This window comes from Drosophila mauritiana, chromosome X (assembly GCF_004382145.1).
Source record: "Drosophila mauritiana strain mau12 chromosome X, ASM438214v1, whole genome shotgun sequence".
In the NCBI taxonomy this organism is placed as follows: domain Eukaryota; kingdom Metazoa; phylum Arthropoda; class Insecta; order Diptera; family Drosophilidae; genus Drosophila; species Drosophila mauritiana.
In genome coordinates, this window is record NC_046672.1 from 14493390 (window position 1) to 14508991 (window position 15602).

Consider the following 15602-nt stretch of genomic DNA (forward strand, 5'->3'; position numbering starts at 1 on the left):
TAACAATTTCATATTACAATTATGTATGATTTATCTCTTGGTAAAATAAGGCAACGAGTTTTCTAATTAAATTACTTGAGATAGAAACAGATTGTCTACGCCCCTGCTTCATCTGGATGCCCACTTGTGGTCTGGTGAGCTGGCAGGCAAAGTCCAAAGACCCGATTTAGCTGCTGATTATACTATTTAGCTTTCTCCGGCGTTTCATTCGGCATTTAAATCTCGAGCAGTCGGCACACACCGAGTCGATCGCCATGTGGGTTCCGAGATTACTGGGTCGTTCCCTGAGTCAACTGAAGACCATTAACTCCGCTCAGTTTTCTCGCCAAATCAGTGCCAAGATCGTAAACGAATCGAGTATCGAGGTTCAACCGGAGGCAAATTCCAAACCTCTAACTTTTCCGGGCATTTGGCTGCGGGACAATTGCATGTGCGAGGATTGCTTCCACGGCAGCTCCAAGTCGCGTAAGCTGGACTGGGATAACTTCGATACCCGCATCCGGCCAGTCGGCCTGCAGACAGATGAGCAATCCAAGGAAGTACTGGTCAAGTGGAGCGATGCACACGAGAGCAGGTTCTCTTTAAAGTGGCTAAAGGAGCGGAGTTTTGAGCCTGATAAACAGCAGGAATACCTGCGGGACTTCTACAGACCCACGACTAGACACTGGTCGGGTGCGGAGTTCCAGGAGATTGCCCAGCACTTCAGCTACGATGAGGTGATGTCCCAGGATTCGGTGCTGATGCAGTGGCTCCAGGCGCTGGCCGTCTACGGGGTGGCTCTGCTCCGAGGAGCTCCACTGGACGAGGGCGTGGTGCGGCGACTGGCGGACCGGGTGGGCTTCATCCGGCGCACCACCTACGGCGAGGAGTTTGTGGTGCAGGCCAAGCCGGGTGCCCAGAACTTCGCCTACCTTTCGCTTCCACTGCCCCTCCACACGGATCTGCCCTACTACGAGTACAAGCCAAGCGTCAACATCCTGCACTGCGTGGTCCAAACGGATTCACCTGGTGGCAGCAATATGCTCGTGGATGGCTTCCATGTCGCCGACCTCCTGCGCCGCGATCATCCCGAGGACTTTGAGCGACTGAGTCGCATAGTTGTCGATTGGAACGACATTGGCAGCGAGGATGGACGAGAGTTCCACAACATCTGGAGGGCACCAGTCATTTGGTATAACAATATTCATTTTACTAGTAGTTTTATTGAATTTGAAATGACATTCCCCTTTTCCATGCCCACAGCTTGGACGCCGAGGGGCGATACACTCGGATAAACCACAGCGTGCCGCAGCGGGACAGTCACTTCAACGTGCCGCTCGAGGAGGTCCTTCCGTGGTACGAGTCCTACGCCCGCTTCGTTCGCCTGGCCATCGCCGATAGCCACTCCTTCAAGACGCGTCCTGGCGACGTCCTGACCTTCAACAACATTCGCCTGCTCCACGGACGTACTGGGTATGATGATTCGGAGCAGAGTCCGCGCTATATAGTGGGCGCCTATCTGGACTGGGACATCATATACTCGCGCTTGAGGGTACTGAAAAAACGCTTAACTGCGAGTTGCCAATAAAAAGCGAGATAACATATTTTCCAAGCCATTTGATGTGAGCTTCTCATTTGAATAGTGGCCCCACCGCCCAACGGATTTTGGGTGCTTTGCCAGCGCAGCCACATATGCTCCTGAATCCTGAATCGTGGCATCTTGGCATCCAGCAGCCGGAATCCTCCTAATCCGGTTTAGCTTAGGGCGCCAATTTCGGCTGTTAAACCAGCTCAAGCGCAAAAATGAAAAGTTGTAAAAAATCGCGATGATCCTGGCGATGAAAAAAAGTCACCACGTTGGGTAGGAGGACACCATTTGATGGGTGGTGGGGGAGAATGTCTCGGCTTATTTGCATCGCGGCATTGCCTGACAAATCGTTTGTGAAAATGATTGACGTTGGGGCGTTAGGGGCATAAAATGCGTGAAAAGGGGCGGGGCAAATTGGCCAAAACAAGGTGGGAGTGTCGAAAAGTTTAGATATTTTAGGGTGAATCACTTAAAATCCATTACACAGGAACAACCTCTTATCTTCTCATGGAAATGTATGTTTAACACATTACATTTTATTTATTCACATATATATTATGATATAATATTTTCATAAATAGTAACATCACAGTAATGTTTTTTTGTTAAGTTTTAATGCACTCAATTTTAGTGTCAATATTTTCACTTCACTTTCATTAGCTACTATTGATAAAGGTGTTTTATGCCATTTACAGAATTTTCTTCATGATAATTTGGCTTCTTTGCAGTTTTTCCACTTTCCTTGTAAAAACCTTATGAAAATCTCAGTTTGGAGTGCATTAACCTTAAATAGCGCTCAATGAGTAGCCCGTTAATCGGCCGACACGCGTCTCCAGGTGCTCGAGGTGGCAGCTCTCGGGATCCTCGAAGTACCCGGCTGAATGGGGCAAAAAAGAAAGTACTTGAAACCCGGAAACGTAGCCGTAAATGTTGCCGTAACCGTTACTGTAACCGTGCCCCTTACCCTTCCCACCAGAAAAAAAAGGAAAATCTGCCGCCTTCGGCTGGAAACTTCTATGCCAATTTCCTTTTAAATATTTTATAGGGCCCCATTATGCCTACTTATGTCTTGTTATAGTAATAAAATAAAATTTAAAAGTACGCGCGGTCGGGGGCGTGGTCCTGGTCGTGGGTGGCAAAAAGTGCGGAGGTGGCGAGCGAATTGTTAAGAAAAATATGAAAAGTCTGCAGTAGCAAAACTCGACAACTCGCAGCCGCTGGAAAACATTTCGAACAACAGTTACAACGCCAGCAACTCCACATCGACATCCACATGCCCAGCCCCAAAATCCCACTCCGATTTCCCTCGTCCTTCGAGTCCTTGCAATAACAGGAACGGCAACAGCAAGTGGAAAAGCAGAAAAACCCTAAACCTAGACTGGGTAAGATGGGGGAAAACCCTTGAAGAGAAAAAGCGGCGGAGATTTGCGGTCGAAATTTGGCTGTCGTGGTGGAGTTTTGACCTGCAATAATGGGCCATATCTCTGGGGAGTTTCGACAACTCGGAAAGTTGGTTCCATGTAAATATGGAAAATTAGCTATTAATAGGTGAGTAGCTCCAGAACTAGAATATCTAGAGAAAGGCCAGCCCAAAAGTATGCTGGAATCTGTGGCAGCAATTAATTGTGTCCAGTAAGAAGTGTTACATACTTAGGGGAAAAGTCTTATACAAAATAGATGTTGGTTTATATAAAATTAAATTCAGATACGAAACTAATGGCATAATATTTTAGTTTAGTTTGCTGTTTGAACATTTAAATTAAATATATTTATAAACTTCCTCATACATATCTTAGTGCTAAGCGCGCAACTAAAACGCAGATTCAATTGATCTTCCTAACTAACTGCGGTAGTGCATTTATCCTTGTACCCAAGTGAAAGCATTTCCATGGCAAAATCCTTGTGTGTGTTTTGGTATGTGAATGCGGCTGTGGGTGTGTGTGTTTCTGTGTGTGTGTGTATTCCCTTAACACGCATCATGACGCCCAGACAAAAAGCGAACAACTTCTTTTTCGTTCCGCACTTAGCCTCATCCCTTTTGGCCAAGAGCAACAGCAGCCCACGACGGAAGTGCGGAGGGAAAATGAAAAGTCTATAAAAAGTTTACTTTTTTAATACTTCTCGCATTTATATGTAATAAAAATCTTGTAAAATACGCCTTTTTTGCACTTCACAATGCGCCCCATGTGAATGCCATCAGTGGGACGCTGCGGTGCTCAGATCCCCACTTTCTCCAGCTTTAACTTCGCATCCGCATCCACATCCACATCAACTGAAGAAACTCGAACTCGAAACCCAAACACGTTTAGGGTTCAGTGCAAAATTCTGTTTTACTTGACTGGCGTCTCTACGGCCTCCGGCAATTTGCAACTATGAAGCAGTTGGGCTTGTCTTCGCCCAGGAGCGAACTTCATCCACAAAGGGTATCTTAGGCACACGCTTTGTAAATAAATACTGTAACATTCAACATAATTCATTGAGCATTTAGTCTTGAATTCGTATTGGTTATTAACCAACAATATAATATTTGCTAACATTTTTCAACTGTATATTTAAGGGTGAAACTATTAGTTTTCTTCAAGTGTTTTGGGTGCTGTGTCAACTTTTGTGTTATATTTGCTGCAACAGCAAGTGGCGGCACTTGAAATCCAAGCGGCGTAATTCCAGCAGACGACCAGGCCAGGGCAAAAATGCTTCTTAGCCGGGCTAAGCATCTCCTAGGGGGCCAAATGGAAAAGTCTTTGAGCGTTTTCGAGGGTCTGCTGTATGTTGGCTTGGGTGGTTGGTGTAACAAAAACAACAATATTAGGGAAAAAGGTTTAATGCGGCCTAAGTTACCATTCGCCGTCTTTCGGGGAGTCCCCTCCCCCCATCGCCGGTTATGAAGGGAAAAGGCTGAGATACTGCGGAGCAACGACGTCGTCAATCGGCATTTGGCATTTCTAGCCATGGCAACGTCGTCTGGATGATGAGGTTGTGCAGCAGGCCACAAAATCCCAGTTGCCTGCCTCCACTGATTGGCCAACTAATCCCCGTATATCTGTGCTTCCACAGGGTGGCGAATTTGGGTTCCCTTTTTTCGCAGAACTTCCGCATTTCGTCCCCTTCACGTTTAATGGAGTCCCGAAAAAAGCTTTGGCAAAGGAGAATTTTTCAATTTTTCACTTTAATCAAATTAAAATTCATTCGTTGCGCTTATGAAGCGTGCAAGCGCGTGAGGGAGTGGGTGGCTTTTGGGTGGTTTTTAGGTGGTGTTAGTTGGTTGGGGTCTGTCTGCCACAGGCAGACGCCGCTTTGTCCTTGCATATTGCCAAGGCAACCAGACCGTCCCGGCCTATGGACCATCGCAAAGCCCTGGTCCTTTACCCACCACCCCGGCGAAGTTTTAGCGGTTTTTTTTAGGCATGATACCTTTGCAGCAGGGGAGAGTATTGATTTCGAATCCGAGCAGATTATTATTTTTCCAGTCCGACTGACCCTGTCCCCTTCATTCAATTATTCAATCGTTATATGATACCTTGAGGCCAGTTAACATTTTTGGACTTGAAAAACAAAAAACAATCAAAAATGGAGATAACATTTTTGGGTTGTAGGTATGCCAGCAGATTTGTTTAATTAAAAACACAATTAACAACTTCTCTTTAATGGGGACAACAAAATAGCGACTTTTCTAATCACACTTTAAAAAGACACTTTTATAAAAGTCATATACTATATAACTATATATGGTTTAATTTCATTCATGTTTCTATAGATTTGTTGAGCTCTAATAGCTAATAAAGCGTCTATTTTTAAAAATAAATCCTATTTCGTTTTTTTCTATAGAATAATTGCTTGTTGTCGTAGTAGTTTTGATTTTCCCACAAAAAGAGGATATTTATCCTGTTGACAGGAACTTACTTGGTCAGCTACGTGATTCCACGGTATCTCCATGGTCGAGCCAAGTCCGCAGACGTGCTGCGCCACTTACAACTCGACGCATTTTATTTCTTTGTCAAGTTTGCCAGGGCAGAAACTTTGTCCGACGCCTTGCATTGCGGTCGTCTTGCTACCGCCCATCGAAGTCCTGCAGGATGAAACATTCCGTCCCTTCTCCGACTGCCCGCACAAATCCTGGAAACTGGAAGCGCTGCAAGGCATTTTCCGGGGCAGCTACAGGAGCAGTGGATGTTGTACATTTTGGGCACGATTTCGGATGCAACGGAATCAGAGGCAGCAGTGGCAGCCACCCCGGGGCCGTGAAATTTGATAAATATGCGTATTAGTTTCAGTTGCCGCTCACAGGACTCACAGGATTCGCAGGACCACAGGACCAGAGTTCTGGCGATGATAGCAGCACTCAAATAAAACTAAGAAACAGCCCCCGGGCGGAAATTTTACTTAAATTGCGCTTTAAATTAATTTCGCCAAGGCAAGGACAAGTGGCAAGGTTTCCCATACCTTCCGGTGTCCTTAACTGCGAAGCCCCAAAAAGTATGCAGCACTATGCGGCATGAACTTCCCGGCGGCGAAAAGTGTACTGGGTGCTGAAAGTCGAATGCTAAACGTGTGTGCCGCCTGCCTGGCACAATAAACTGCTTATGCAAATGCAAAATCAATAAGGACTTCCCCACTCCACCCACTTCAGGCTGGTGAGGGGTTAGTAGGGGCCATCGTAATAAGTGCCGGGAGCAGAAGATCCAGATGGGTCCCTCTTTCCAAAGGAGGCGAGACGACTTTATTGCCGTGAGAAAAGGTCGGGGGATCGTGGTGGGCACCTCCTGTGATTCCATTAGCCTGATGTTGCCAAAGGTTATCAGTAATTTGATTCAATATTTTTTATGAATTCGATTTAAGTCGTTAAGCCTTTGCAAAAAATATTCACTTTGCGGCAGCTCTTTAATATTATACAACTAAAATACAACTTTTTAAAGAATACAAAGAAAAGCCTGTATAATTAATTGGGAGTTACTTCATTTTATTGATTTGTTTATTACTTTGTATAAATACAATTCTTACCTTTTTTTTTGTATACCAAACACACTAATTGTCCCATTTAAAACACAATAATTGGTTTTGATTTCGTTATTAGTTTTATTATTATTATTAGCAATCTGTCCACTTAATTCGATTAAACTTTCATGCTCTTTTTGCTTTGTTTTCGGGTTTTTTACTTTTTCAAGTACACATAAATGATATATATATAACTTGGATTTTCCTCCATCTGCTTGTCTTTGATATATTTTTTTTCTTTGCCACAAAAATTGCATACTTTATGTATTATGATTAATCATATTTTAATATTTATTTATATATATATATATTTATATATTATATAAGTACCAACTACAATACTTTAATATCAGACAATGTGAATTTCTCTTGCTTTCTTCTGCTGCCTTTTCGTGAGTGTGTGTGTGGGTGTGTGTACGTGTGTGCAATTTATGATTCAACATAATAATTAGCAATAATCGAGATTGTAATCAATTTATCAATATATATATCTATATATATATATAGTTCTATTTGCCTTAGCGTTTCATCTTCTTCACTCGTTACGTTTTTTGAGTATTTACAAAAAATCTAAGAAAAAAAATGTTTGTGTTTCATTTTTGATTATATTTATGTTTTATATGTATGTATGCATTTGTATTTCTTTTTTTTTAGCTTACCATATGAATAATTCGTTCTGGACACACACGCTTGATATTCATATTAGTCTGACAAAAAAAAAAACATTATTCAATAATTAATTGTGTTTATTTGTGTGTGTGGTCGAAGGATATGTGATTAGTAGGCCATGCTTAATGCATATGCAAACAAAAAGGGAAGTGATCTACAAGTAAGAAAGTCCATTGGATCGTCAAAACTTTCCAGTTCGGGTTCCATATAACATATAAATACATTTTAGCTCTCCTGCTTCCCCTCCTCATTTTCGATTTTCGATTTTCGCTTTTGTTTTAAATATATTCCGTTTAGGCGTATTCATTTATAATTAAGATTAGGAAAAAAAGGTGTGTAAATAAATAAACGGCTTGACATATCAACTAATGACTAATTTGGTTATGTTTGCATCTCTCTCATTAAGTACTTTTCATTCATTCTTTCGAAGAAAATTTCATTTTGTTTTTCAATTAGCGGAAACGGAAGTCAATTTGTCAGCTTGGGGCTGTTGTTCTTGTGGTACGAATAGTGTTTTTGTCGGTGATGTTTGGTGGGCATTTCAATAATTTCGTGTAATTTTGTATATTCTTGTTTTTGTTTTATTTTTATTTTGTTCTGACCAAATGCTAGTTAACAGTTACGAGCCACCATACCCCTTTCCATTGTTCAGCCTCTCGGTTAAGAGTGTTATTTTTATTTTTTCCTTTATCCACTCAACTGTCGCTGCGTCAATTTATATGCTAATGGGCCTGCATCCTATTTAAAATACATATGCGACAACACGCCTGCTGCCACGCCTCTTCCCCATTCAGAGTTAAATGAACGGCAAAAATTGCGAAAAATAAAAATACAAATAAAAAGCGGCGAAAAGAACCCAATTTATTTAAATCTATATAAATGTTTTATATCTCTGTGCGTACTCGTACATTATATAAATTAATATGTTTTTTTTCTTTGAGGGCCGCACGCCCACGCACCCGACTGGCCACGCCCCCTCCCATTTCCATCTGCAGAATGCCGGTGAAAAATTCAGTTAACGCAAAATCTCATTTAAATATGCATGAAGGCATGAAGCCGGCCGCAGTCGACGAGACCAGACCGAGGCCACAATTGAATTTCTCATTTCATTTTCATTTTTTTTGTTGAATCATTTCCTTCTTTTTTTTAGCATTTATTTAATGTTTTATTTTTGGAAGGTTCAGGTGAAAGGGGTTGATCCAAAGTTGGAATCCGTCCTTGCAAGATCAAAAATTGTGAGAAATGCTGTTATTACTATCATTTAACGTTCAGTTTTTTGATTGCTATAAGAATCTCAAATTTTTGGAAATTTGGCTTGGCTTTTGAAATTTAAATTCTTAGCCAAAGCTGATAATTTTTTGACAACAGTATTATTGACGAAGGTCTTTACAGCATGATGAAATGTAAACGCTCTTTATGTCCAATCCCTGTGAATTGTTTATATTCACAGTTTGCGCGGTAGCATCTGCATAAAAATGTGTGTTTAAATGTATTCAGTTGACAGTTGACAATTTTGCATTTATTTTGCCCCAGGACATGCTCTCCAAAAAGATTATCCGTGTGCGGTGGGCACACGTGTGTCCATGACTCATACGCCACGTTGGCCAGCCAGCGTGAAACAGTAACAGCAACTGTAACAGCAAGGGAAACAGAAACAGATACGAATCCCGATCCAGATCCACATCCAGATGCCAGAAGCAGAGCTAATTATGCGTCCCTGGGCGGAGAGTGAATGCGAACACAAATCTCGGCTTAAATGCCGCAGCATGTTAACTGTCCAACTCTGGACTGTCCCTGCATATGTTGCCCCCATTTTGATTTATCATACATCATGGTCACGGTCGGACCTGAATAATATGTGAATGGCACTGTGTGGATATTTATATGTGGTTGTGGATGTGGATGTAGCCATGGATGGGGGGACACACATCGAAATTGGACGGCCACAAAAGAACCAGAGAGTAGGTGTCGTGCCAGCCGTCGAGCTGAACGAAAAACGAAGCAAAGTCAGCTAAAGATCTCGATTCATGGATGGCTGGCAGCATATAAACACGAAAATAAATTCATTAAAACATTTATCAAGTTCGACACTTGGCTGTCATATATCATGTTACATTTTTGAGCCCGAAACATGTTTAATCCGCAGCAACATCGAAAAATGTAACTGCAATTGGGGGGGGGCATGCATATCACTTGATTCAGCCCACGAAGTTCATTTGTTCTGTACACGGACAGAAATATATCGTTTTTAAATATGTTGATCAAATGAGAATATATTATTGCATTTAATTTTCTTACGTTATCTTGATTTTTATTCCTCACAATGTTTAATTTGCAATAATTTATGTTGAATATTCAGGTTATATTTTGAACTGTTCCATCTTGTGGCGAATTTTTCTGTTTGTTTCTGCTGTTCAATTTGTGTTATATGCGTCATGTTGTCTGCCTCTTTGTTGCTTTTGGCTGTGATACTTATCGAGCGGTACAGTGGGTACTCAGTACATGAAAACGTGTACAATTTCTTACTATTACATACCAAAAAAGCAATAGTTCGTTGAAAAGAGAGTGTAAATTTAGCGAATAGAATATTATATTTGATGTTTCTTTATTTTCCTCATGGGCTGTCTTCACTGTACCGCGAGGCTGCCCGGGATGAGTTTCAAGTGTTCAAGCGTGGCCTACACATGCTCCAAAAACAAGTTACAACCGGTACCCCGATCCCTTAACACCTCCAATCATACTCTTAACGCCTTCGATTTTTAGTTTCACACACATATGTGTAGATATAGATGCATATACTGTATCTGTATTTGGAACCGAACGAGCCGGAATTGATGCGCTCACAATTTGCATGCATAATTCAAATTGAAAATTAAATTCAAATAAATGTATTTTAAATGCGTGTTTTGCCGCTGTTCGCCGCCTTGATTTTTTTATTGATGCATCCATCAAACAAATTGGTATGCAAAAGCGCGTGAAAAATCAACTAGCAGATAGTCAATAAACATGTGCATAATTATCGGCCAAAACTGTTTGCATAAATTCTTGAGAGGCGTTTTTCTGCTCGACCTGAAATGCAGGAAAACCAGAAATGATACCAATTGAAACTCGAAACCTGAATTGAAATACCCTTGCAGCTTTCGTCCACAAATGTTTGTTATAAATTGGAAGAAAATACTGCAATTTTTCAATCGCAATGCTTTTGCGTAAGTTGTGTAAATATATCCCAAAGAAACAGACAAAATACAAATATTCTTTGCTAGAGTAAAATAAATAAGTGCACATGAAAACTGCTGGACTAGTGAACAAATGGTAAATATTTAAATAGAAATTTGGCACATATGGAAAATAGAATCAATTTTTTGGTTGGATGGCAGAGCGAAGTATTGTGAGGGGTATTCAAAACATAAAAGTTAAGAGATATTTAATTAAAACCCTTTGAAAACATTGACATTGAAAGCTCAGACAATGATGCCTAATTTTTGATACTAATTATTAATGACGTCGCAGCAGATGGGACAAACATTACTAATTTTTGTCTTCGGTTTTCCATCATAAAAGATTTGAGTTGCTTGGCAGCGATTGAAAATTTGAAAATAAAATCATTTGATTCCATTTTAAGGTTTACTAAGTTTTTATTGATTTGAAAATTAAATGAATGCCTAAGTTGTTATTGATTTGAAAATTATGTTACCTTTATAAACTGATGTAAAAATGTAGAGTGATTAGAAATTAAGAAGTTTCGTCTGATTTAAAAGAATAAAAGTAATTTGATTTATAGAATATGATTTAATTAAATGTCACATGGTGATCATGTTTTGGCCGAGTTCCCCCAGTATTGGCAAGTGTGTGGACGGTTTTTGCCAGATGGTCGAGAGTCGTGTTGATGGTTCATGACTGCACTTATGTGTCGACGCAGCCTGTTTGTCCATCATCACCCCATCCGGTTGCATTGACCGTTCATTTGCCACCCAAAATTCAGTTTGTTTGCTTGTCTAGAATCGCGACACGCGATGTTACCGCTCTTTTTCGCACTTATTTTCAATTTATAACTGTTTTTTATGGCCGGCACATAATCGTTAAGGACACGCGGCCACGCCCACACGCCAACAGGCCCACCCATTGGCACGTAACTGTAATTAGCATTTGGTGTTTCATAAAAAGGGCGGGGTTAATACGATGTACGTTGTGTTTTCGCTTGTTTTCCGATTGTTGGATGGGCTTGTTTGTTTGCTGATGTTGTGTAAAAGCGCTTTATAGACTAGAGACCGCCCCGGAAGGAGATTATCTGGGTAGGAATTGAGATTATATAGACGGGCTATGGGGTTTGCGGGCCACTTCCGTTTGGGAAATCGCCGAGGCTGATTAATTTATAGCATGATGCCGAAGAAGGTCAGAAACTTGAGTAAACTGTACAATTTATACAAAAACCGATACCTAGCCAAGTGTGTGAAATTGAAATCCGCTCTGACATATTCCGTTTCCGGTTCGATTCAACTGCATTTGCGTGCCCGCCGCTGGAACCGCTTCATGCGAAGCGACCACTCGTCCTTCCATTCAAGGACCACCGAGCTCGGTCCGATGGCCAAGTAACCAGGCGCCGCCTCCGAGTCACGTCCAAGGATGAGATATGATCTGAAAGGGTGGCAAATTCAAGAAATAGGGCGTGTTAGACGTTTCCCGAGGACAGTGAGTTTCATATCATAATCCTAAGTACTCAGGCCAAAACAACATCTCTTGCATCAAAAAGCTGTTATTGGGTGCCAAAATGTTATAAGGAGGTCTTCATTAATATTATTTATGTTGCTAGCTTAAGAACTGAGCCTTCAGCCCACTCATAACATACTTATTTACACCGTAAACAAAAGGTTGTGATATCTGTGATGGGATAGTACTCACTTGTTTAGCTTTATCTTTGGACACTGGCACTCGATGCTCTTGCGCGGCACCAGCAGCATCATATTGCCCCTTCCGAGCAAGGAACTCGTAGTGCCCGACATGGGATTCCGCTTGAAGATCGTCTGGATGTTGATCTCGTACTTGTAGATCTCGTTCTGTCGCTCTATCGAGAACTTTTCCGTGCTGATGTCCTGGGAGGCGCGATCGTGGCCAATCACCTTGGCCAAAATGGCTAAAAGTAAAATTAGACAGACAAAACAAGCCAAAATAGTTGAGGATAGCTTTCTTTTATTGTTTCATATCAAACTCACCATAATCTTCCATGCAAAACTTGTTGAGATTGAGCTTCTTGGGACTCGCCTTGCACTTGCCGCAGTCTGTGGATAAGTAATTCATATTTGTCCGCGAAACCAATGGCATTTTCTCTCAGTGTACTTACACTTCTTCATCTCCTCGACCTGGGAGCCACCGCCATCCTTGTAATCACCAGTGCCACCTCCTCCACCGCCGCCAGCACTCTCGGCCTGAATCATGTTCGCATTGGTGGGCACCTCTGTTAATTTTAATGAGAAAAGCGGGGGATTAGAAACCATGGATTCGAGGGACTCAAGGCGATCTCGATTTCTTGGAACTCACTGATGCAGGGTGCCACGTGGGAGCGGGTCTGCTGGTAGCCCCGGGCACATCGGTTGCAAGTTAGTCCGGTGACGCCCTCCTTGCAGGGACACTGGCCACTCAGGTGATTGCACGTCTTGCCCGTCGAACCCACTGGATGGCAATCGCAACCTGTAAAGAGGGAGGTATGTCATCCTCATTAGAGCGCATCCCCAACCATCCAACCATTCATCCATCCATCCATGCATCCATCTATCCAGCCAACCAACTATCTATTCCGCACAGCTGTCTGTCTTTCTATCTGTCTGGCAGACAGCTTATGGGACCACTGATTGATGACAGCTTATTATCAATAAAGCGGGGAACTGGGGGAATACCATGACAGGTCGGACATTTAGTGACAGGAGCAGAAATGTAGCATACCCACTACGGAGGATAATAATGTATTACAAGTACCTGTGTACTAGTCAAGCTAATTAAATTCGCAATGGGTGAACTTCAACTGTTTTAGGAACGTTGAATTTAACTAACTGCAATGAATGCAAGAAACTTCATGTCTTATCAGAATTTCCTCCACACAATTTTAACTCGAAATTGGTATACCCCAGAATACCATATATATATGGTTGCTTGAAACTGGCCACCTCATGGCGTTGTCTCTCATTCAATCAGCAGAAGAGTGAAGACAAGAGAAAGCTGAACTCACGCTTGCAGACTTTGCGATGATTTGGCGGCTTAGTGGCATCCCGATAATATCCCTCGCGGCAGTAGTGGCAGTATCTTCCGGTAGTATCGTGCTGGCAGTTGTAGCACACACCTCCCGAAACCCGGCCAGATAGTTTGTACAGCTCCAGATTGAAGCGGCAGCGACGGGCGTGTCCGTTGCACTGGCACACTGGAAATAGAGACAGAGGAAAATATTTACATTAAAAATGTGAATTATCGGGAAAATATATAAGAATTGAAGCCACAACCTTCAGTGTAAATAAATAAATCTACACAAATATATAAAGAGAGAAGATCTTAAGGAAGCTAATCACCTATGCAACATTATTATTGATATGTCTAATATGTTTAAACAAAAATATATGCTTTCAAAAAGCTTGTATCCCACACCATTCTGTCCATTTTCAATCTGAAACTAAACGAAAAAGTTACAACAAATGGCCACCGCAAGCAGTTTGGTCCATCGGTTGCACATAGTTTCACCAAATTACCGTCATGACCTAACGAGCTTAACCCGCTCCTATTTTGTTATTATCAAGGATAACACCATCGGGTGTTCGGAGAGAGCTAATCATTTAATGGCAGTACGGTCTGCCGTTGGCCTCGTTTTTTCCTTCTGCTGGACGATAGGTGGTGGATGGGATGGAATGGGATGGGATAGGATGGTATCCGGTCCGGATCCGTAGATTTCATAAATAATTAATAATGATGGGAAACTGTTACGTGCTCTATTTTTCGGACAGGTGCGGGGGCATCTGAGTTGCTGCCCCTTATTTCCCTGTCTTGGTTATGATTGATTATGGTTGTTGTTGTGGGCGCTGCTGATGCTGCTGCTGCTGTTCCCTTGATTGATGAAAAAAAAAAGTGGGATGAAAGGGTGGGAGCTCTTGTGGGTTGTGCCTGGGGTCTGCCTTCCTTCTGTATCTTTATTTTTAATGCTCTTACTTGCCGCTGCTCCTTATCGATTTTCCAGACTGACCAACCGCCCACTTGGCGCAACGTAAATGTTCATTTAATTAGTCGGAAAATATCATAAAATAATTTTAGCAACTAATTGGCAGCACTTGACTTCAATTTATGGTGTTCCTGTGTCCAGGACCGCTGAGGTTGTTCCTCCGCGTTCTTTGGAGTTTCTTTCGATTACATTCCGCCCACTCCCTGCATTTTAGGGCAAAGGGCATTAAGGGTGATTTATACACAAACGCAGACACACACGTGTCCTCTTTGAGCACATCATACAGCTGAGGATAATATCTTAGTTTTAACAAGGATATAACTGCATAAAAATACAGGAAATCGCAAGTTAATTGAGCTGTATTTGATTTTAAAGTTGCAGAATGTAAAAGGTATTTATTCTCCTTCATATTGAACTGTTGTACTTTGGGAGGCATTACAGATATTCTCTACTATTTTCTCGACCTCATCTGTTATTTTATAAATGTATGTACTGGGATTGTCCGCCGCCAATGCCCACGCATGAGCGCCTTTGGAGTGGGGGCCTTTCGGCCTGGGAGATCGAGGATGGGAAGTTGGTGATTGCCTTTGGTGACTGGTGCGACTATTGTGATTGCTGTTGCCTCATATTTTTCATATCTTATGTCTGCATCATCGACGAAGGATGAAGGCTGACAACAAAGGAGATGCCTTGGAGGCGGCGGGCGTGGCAGGAAGACAACGCGGATGGCCGTCCGCTTATTTGGCAAATAATAACAACAGCAGCAACAATGGACCCATAGAGCCACCGCCGCCCGGAATCCCCGACAGGCACATGGGAATACTTATCGAAGGACCTTATCCCGGCAGCAGGCACACGACATATGCCCCCATCCTTAACCCACCATATTGTCATCGTCGTCGGCAGTGCACAATTTAAAATGGATTTTATTTTCGCTCGTCACTCGACTTCTGCGGGGTCAAGGCCATACATAGTATGGCTTAAAAGGGGGGTTTAAACAGTGAAGATGTGTTATGGGTGAAGAAATTGTGATAATACTACAAAAATTGTAAAAAAATAGTTGCTGGTAAAGATGTATATCCAAGTTTCAAGCTAATATAATCCATAATAAGCTAGAGTATTTTCAGTGCGTTGTACTGTTCGTTTCCCAATGCCTCATCCTCGTCCAGAGCTTCTTTT

General features: G+C 42.1%; 2 protein-coding genes across 3 annotated transcripts in view; one reads left to right on the forward strand and one right to left on the reverse strand.

The window, feature by feature from the left end:
• The first annotated feature begins 220 nt into the window (after window positions 1–220).
• LOC117147326 (gamma-butyrobetaine dioxygenase) lies at window positions 221–1583 on the forward strand. The gene is made up of 2 exons (XM_033314176.1): window positions 221–1171; window positions 1243–1583. Exons 1-2 carry the CDS (start codon window positions 255–257, stop codon window positions 1565–1567), a joined length of 1242 nt encoding a protein of 413 aa, XP_033170067.1. The 5' UTR covers window positions 221–254; the 3' UTR covers window positions 1568–1583.
• A 5042-nt stretch (window positions 1584–6625) lies between these two features.
• The window catches only part of LOC117146551 (netrin-B), a 62566-nt gene continuing 53589 nt past the window's right edge, over window positions 6626–15602 (reverse strand). The window contains exons 3-9 of one of the 2 annotated variants that reach the window (XR_004459812.1): window positions 13449–13637; window positions 12764–12913; window positions 12567–12680; window positions 12439–12504; window positions 12128–12359; window positions 11666–11863; window positions 6626–7266 (exon numbers count right to left, since the gene is read on the reverse strand). Coding sequence is in view for 1 of the 2 variants with exons in the window: in XM_033312848.1 (XP_033168739.1) it covers window positions 11722–11863; window positions 12128–12359; window positions 12439–12504; window positions 12567–12680; window positions 12764–12913; window positions 13449–13637 (893 nt within the window). In the remaining variant the exon portion in view is untranslated. Of the gene's footprint in view, window positions 11864–12127; window positions 12360–12438; window positions 12505–12566; window positions 12681–12763; window positions 12914–13448; window positions 13638–15602 lie in introns of both variants that reach the window. The other variant, XM_033312848.1, reaches the window with a different exon arrangement.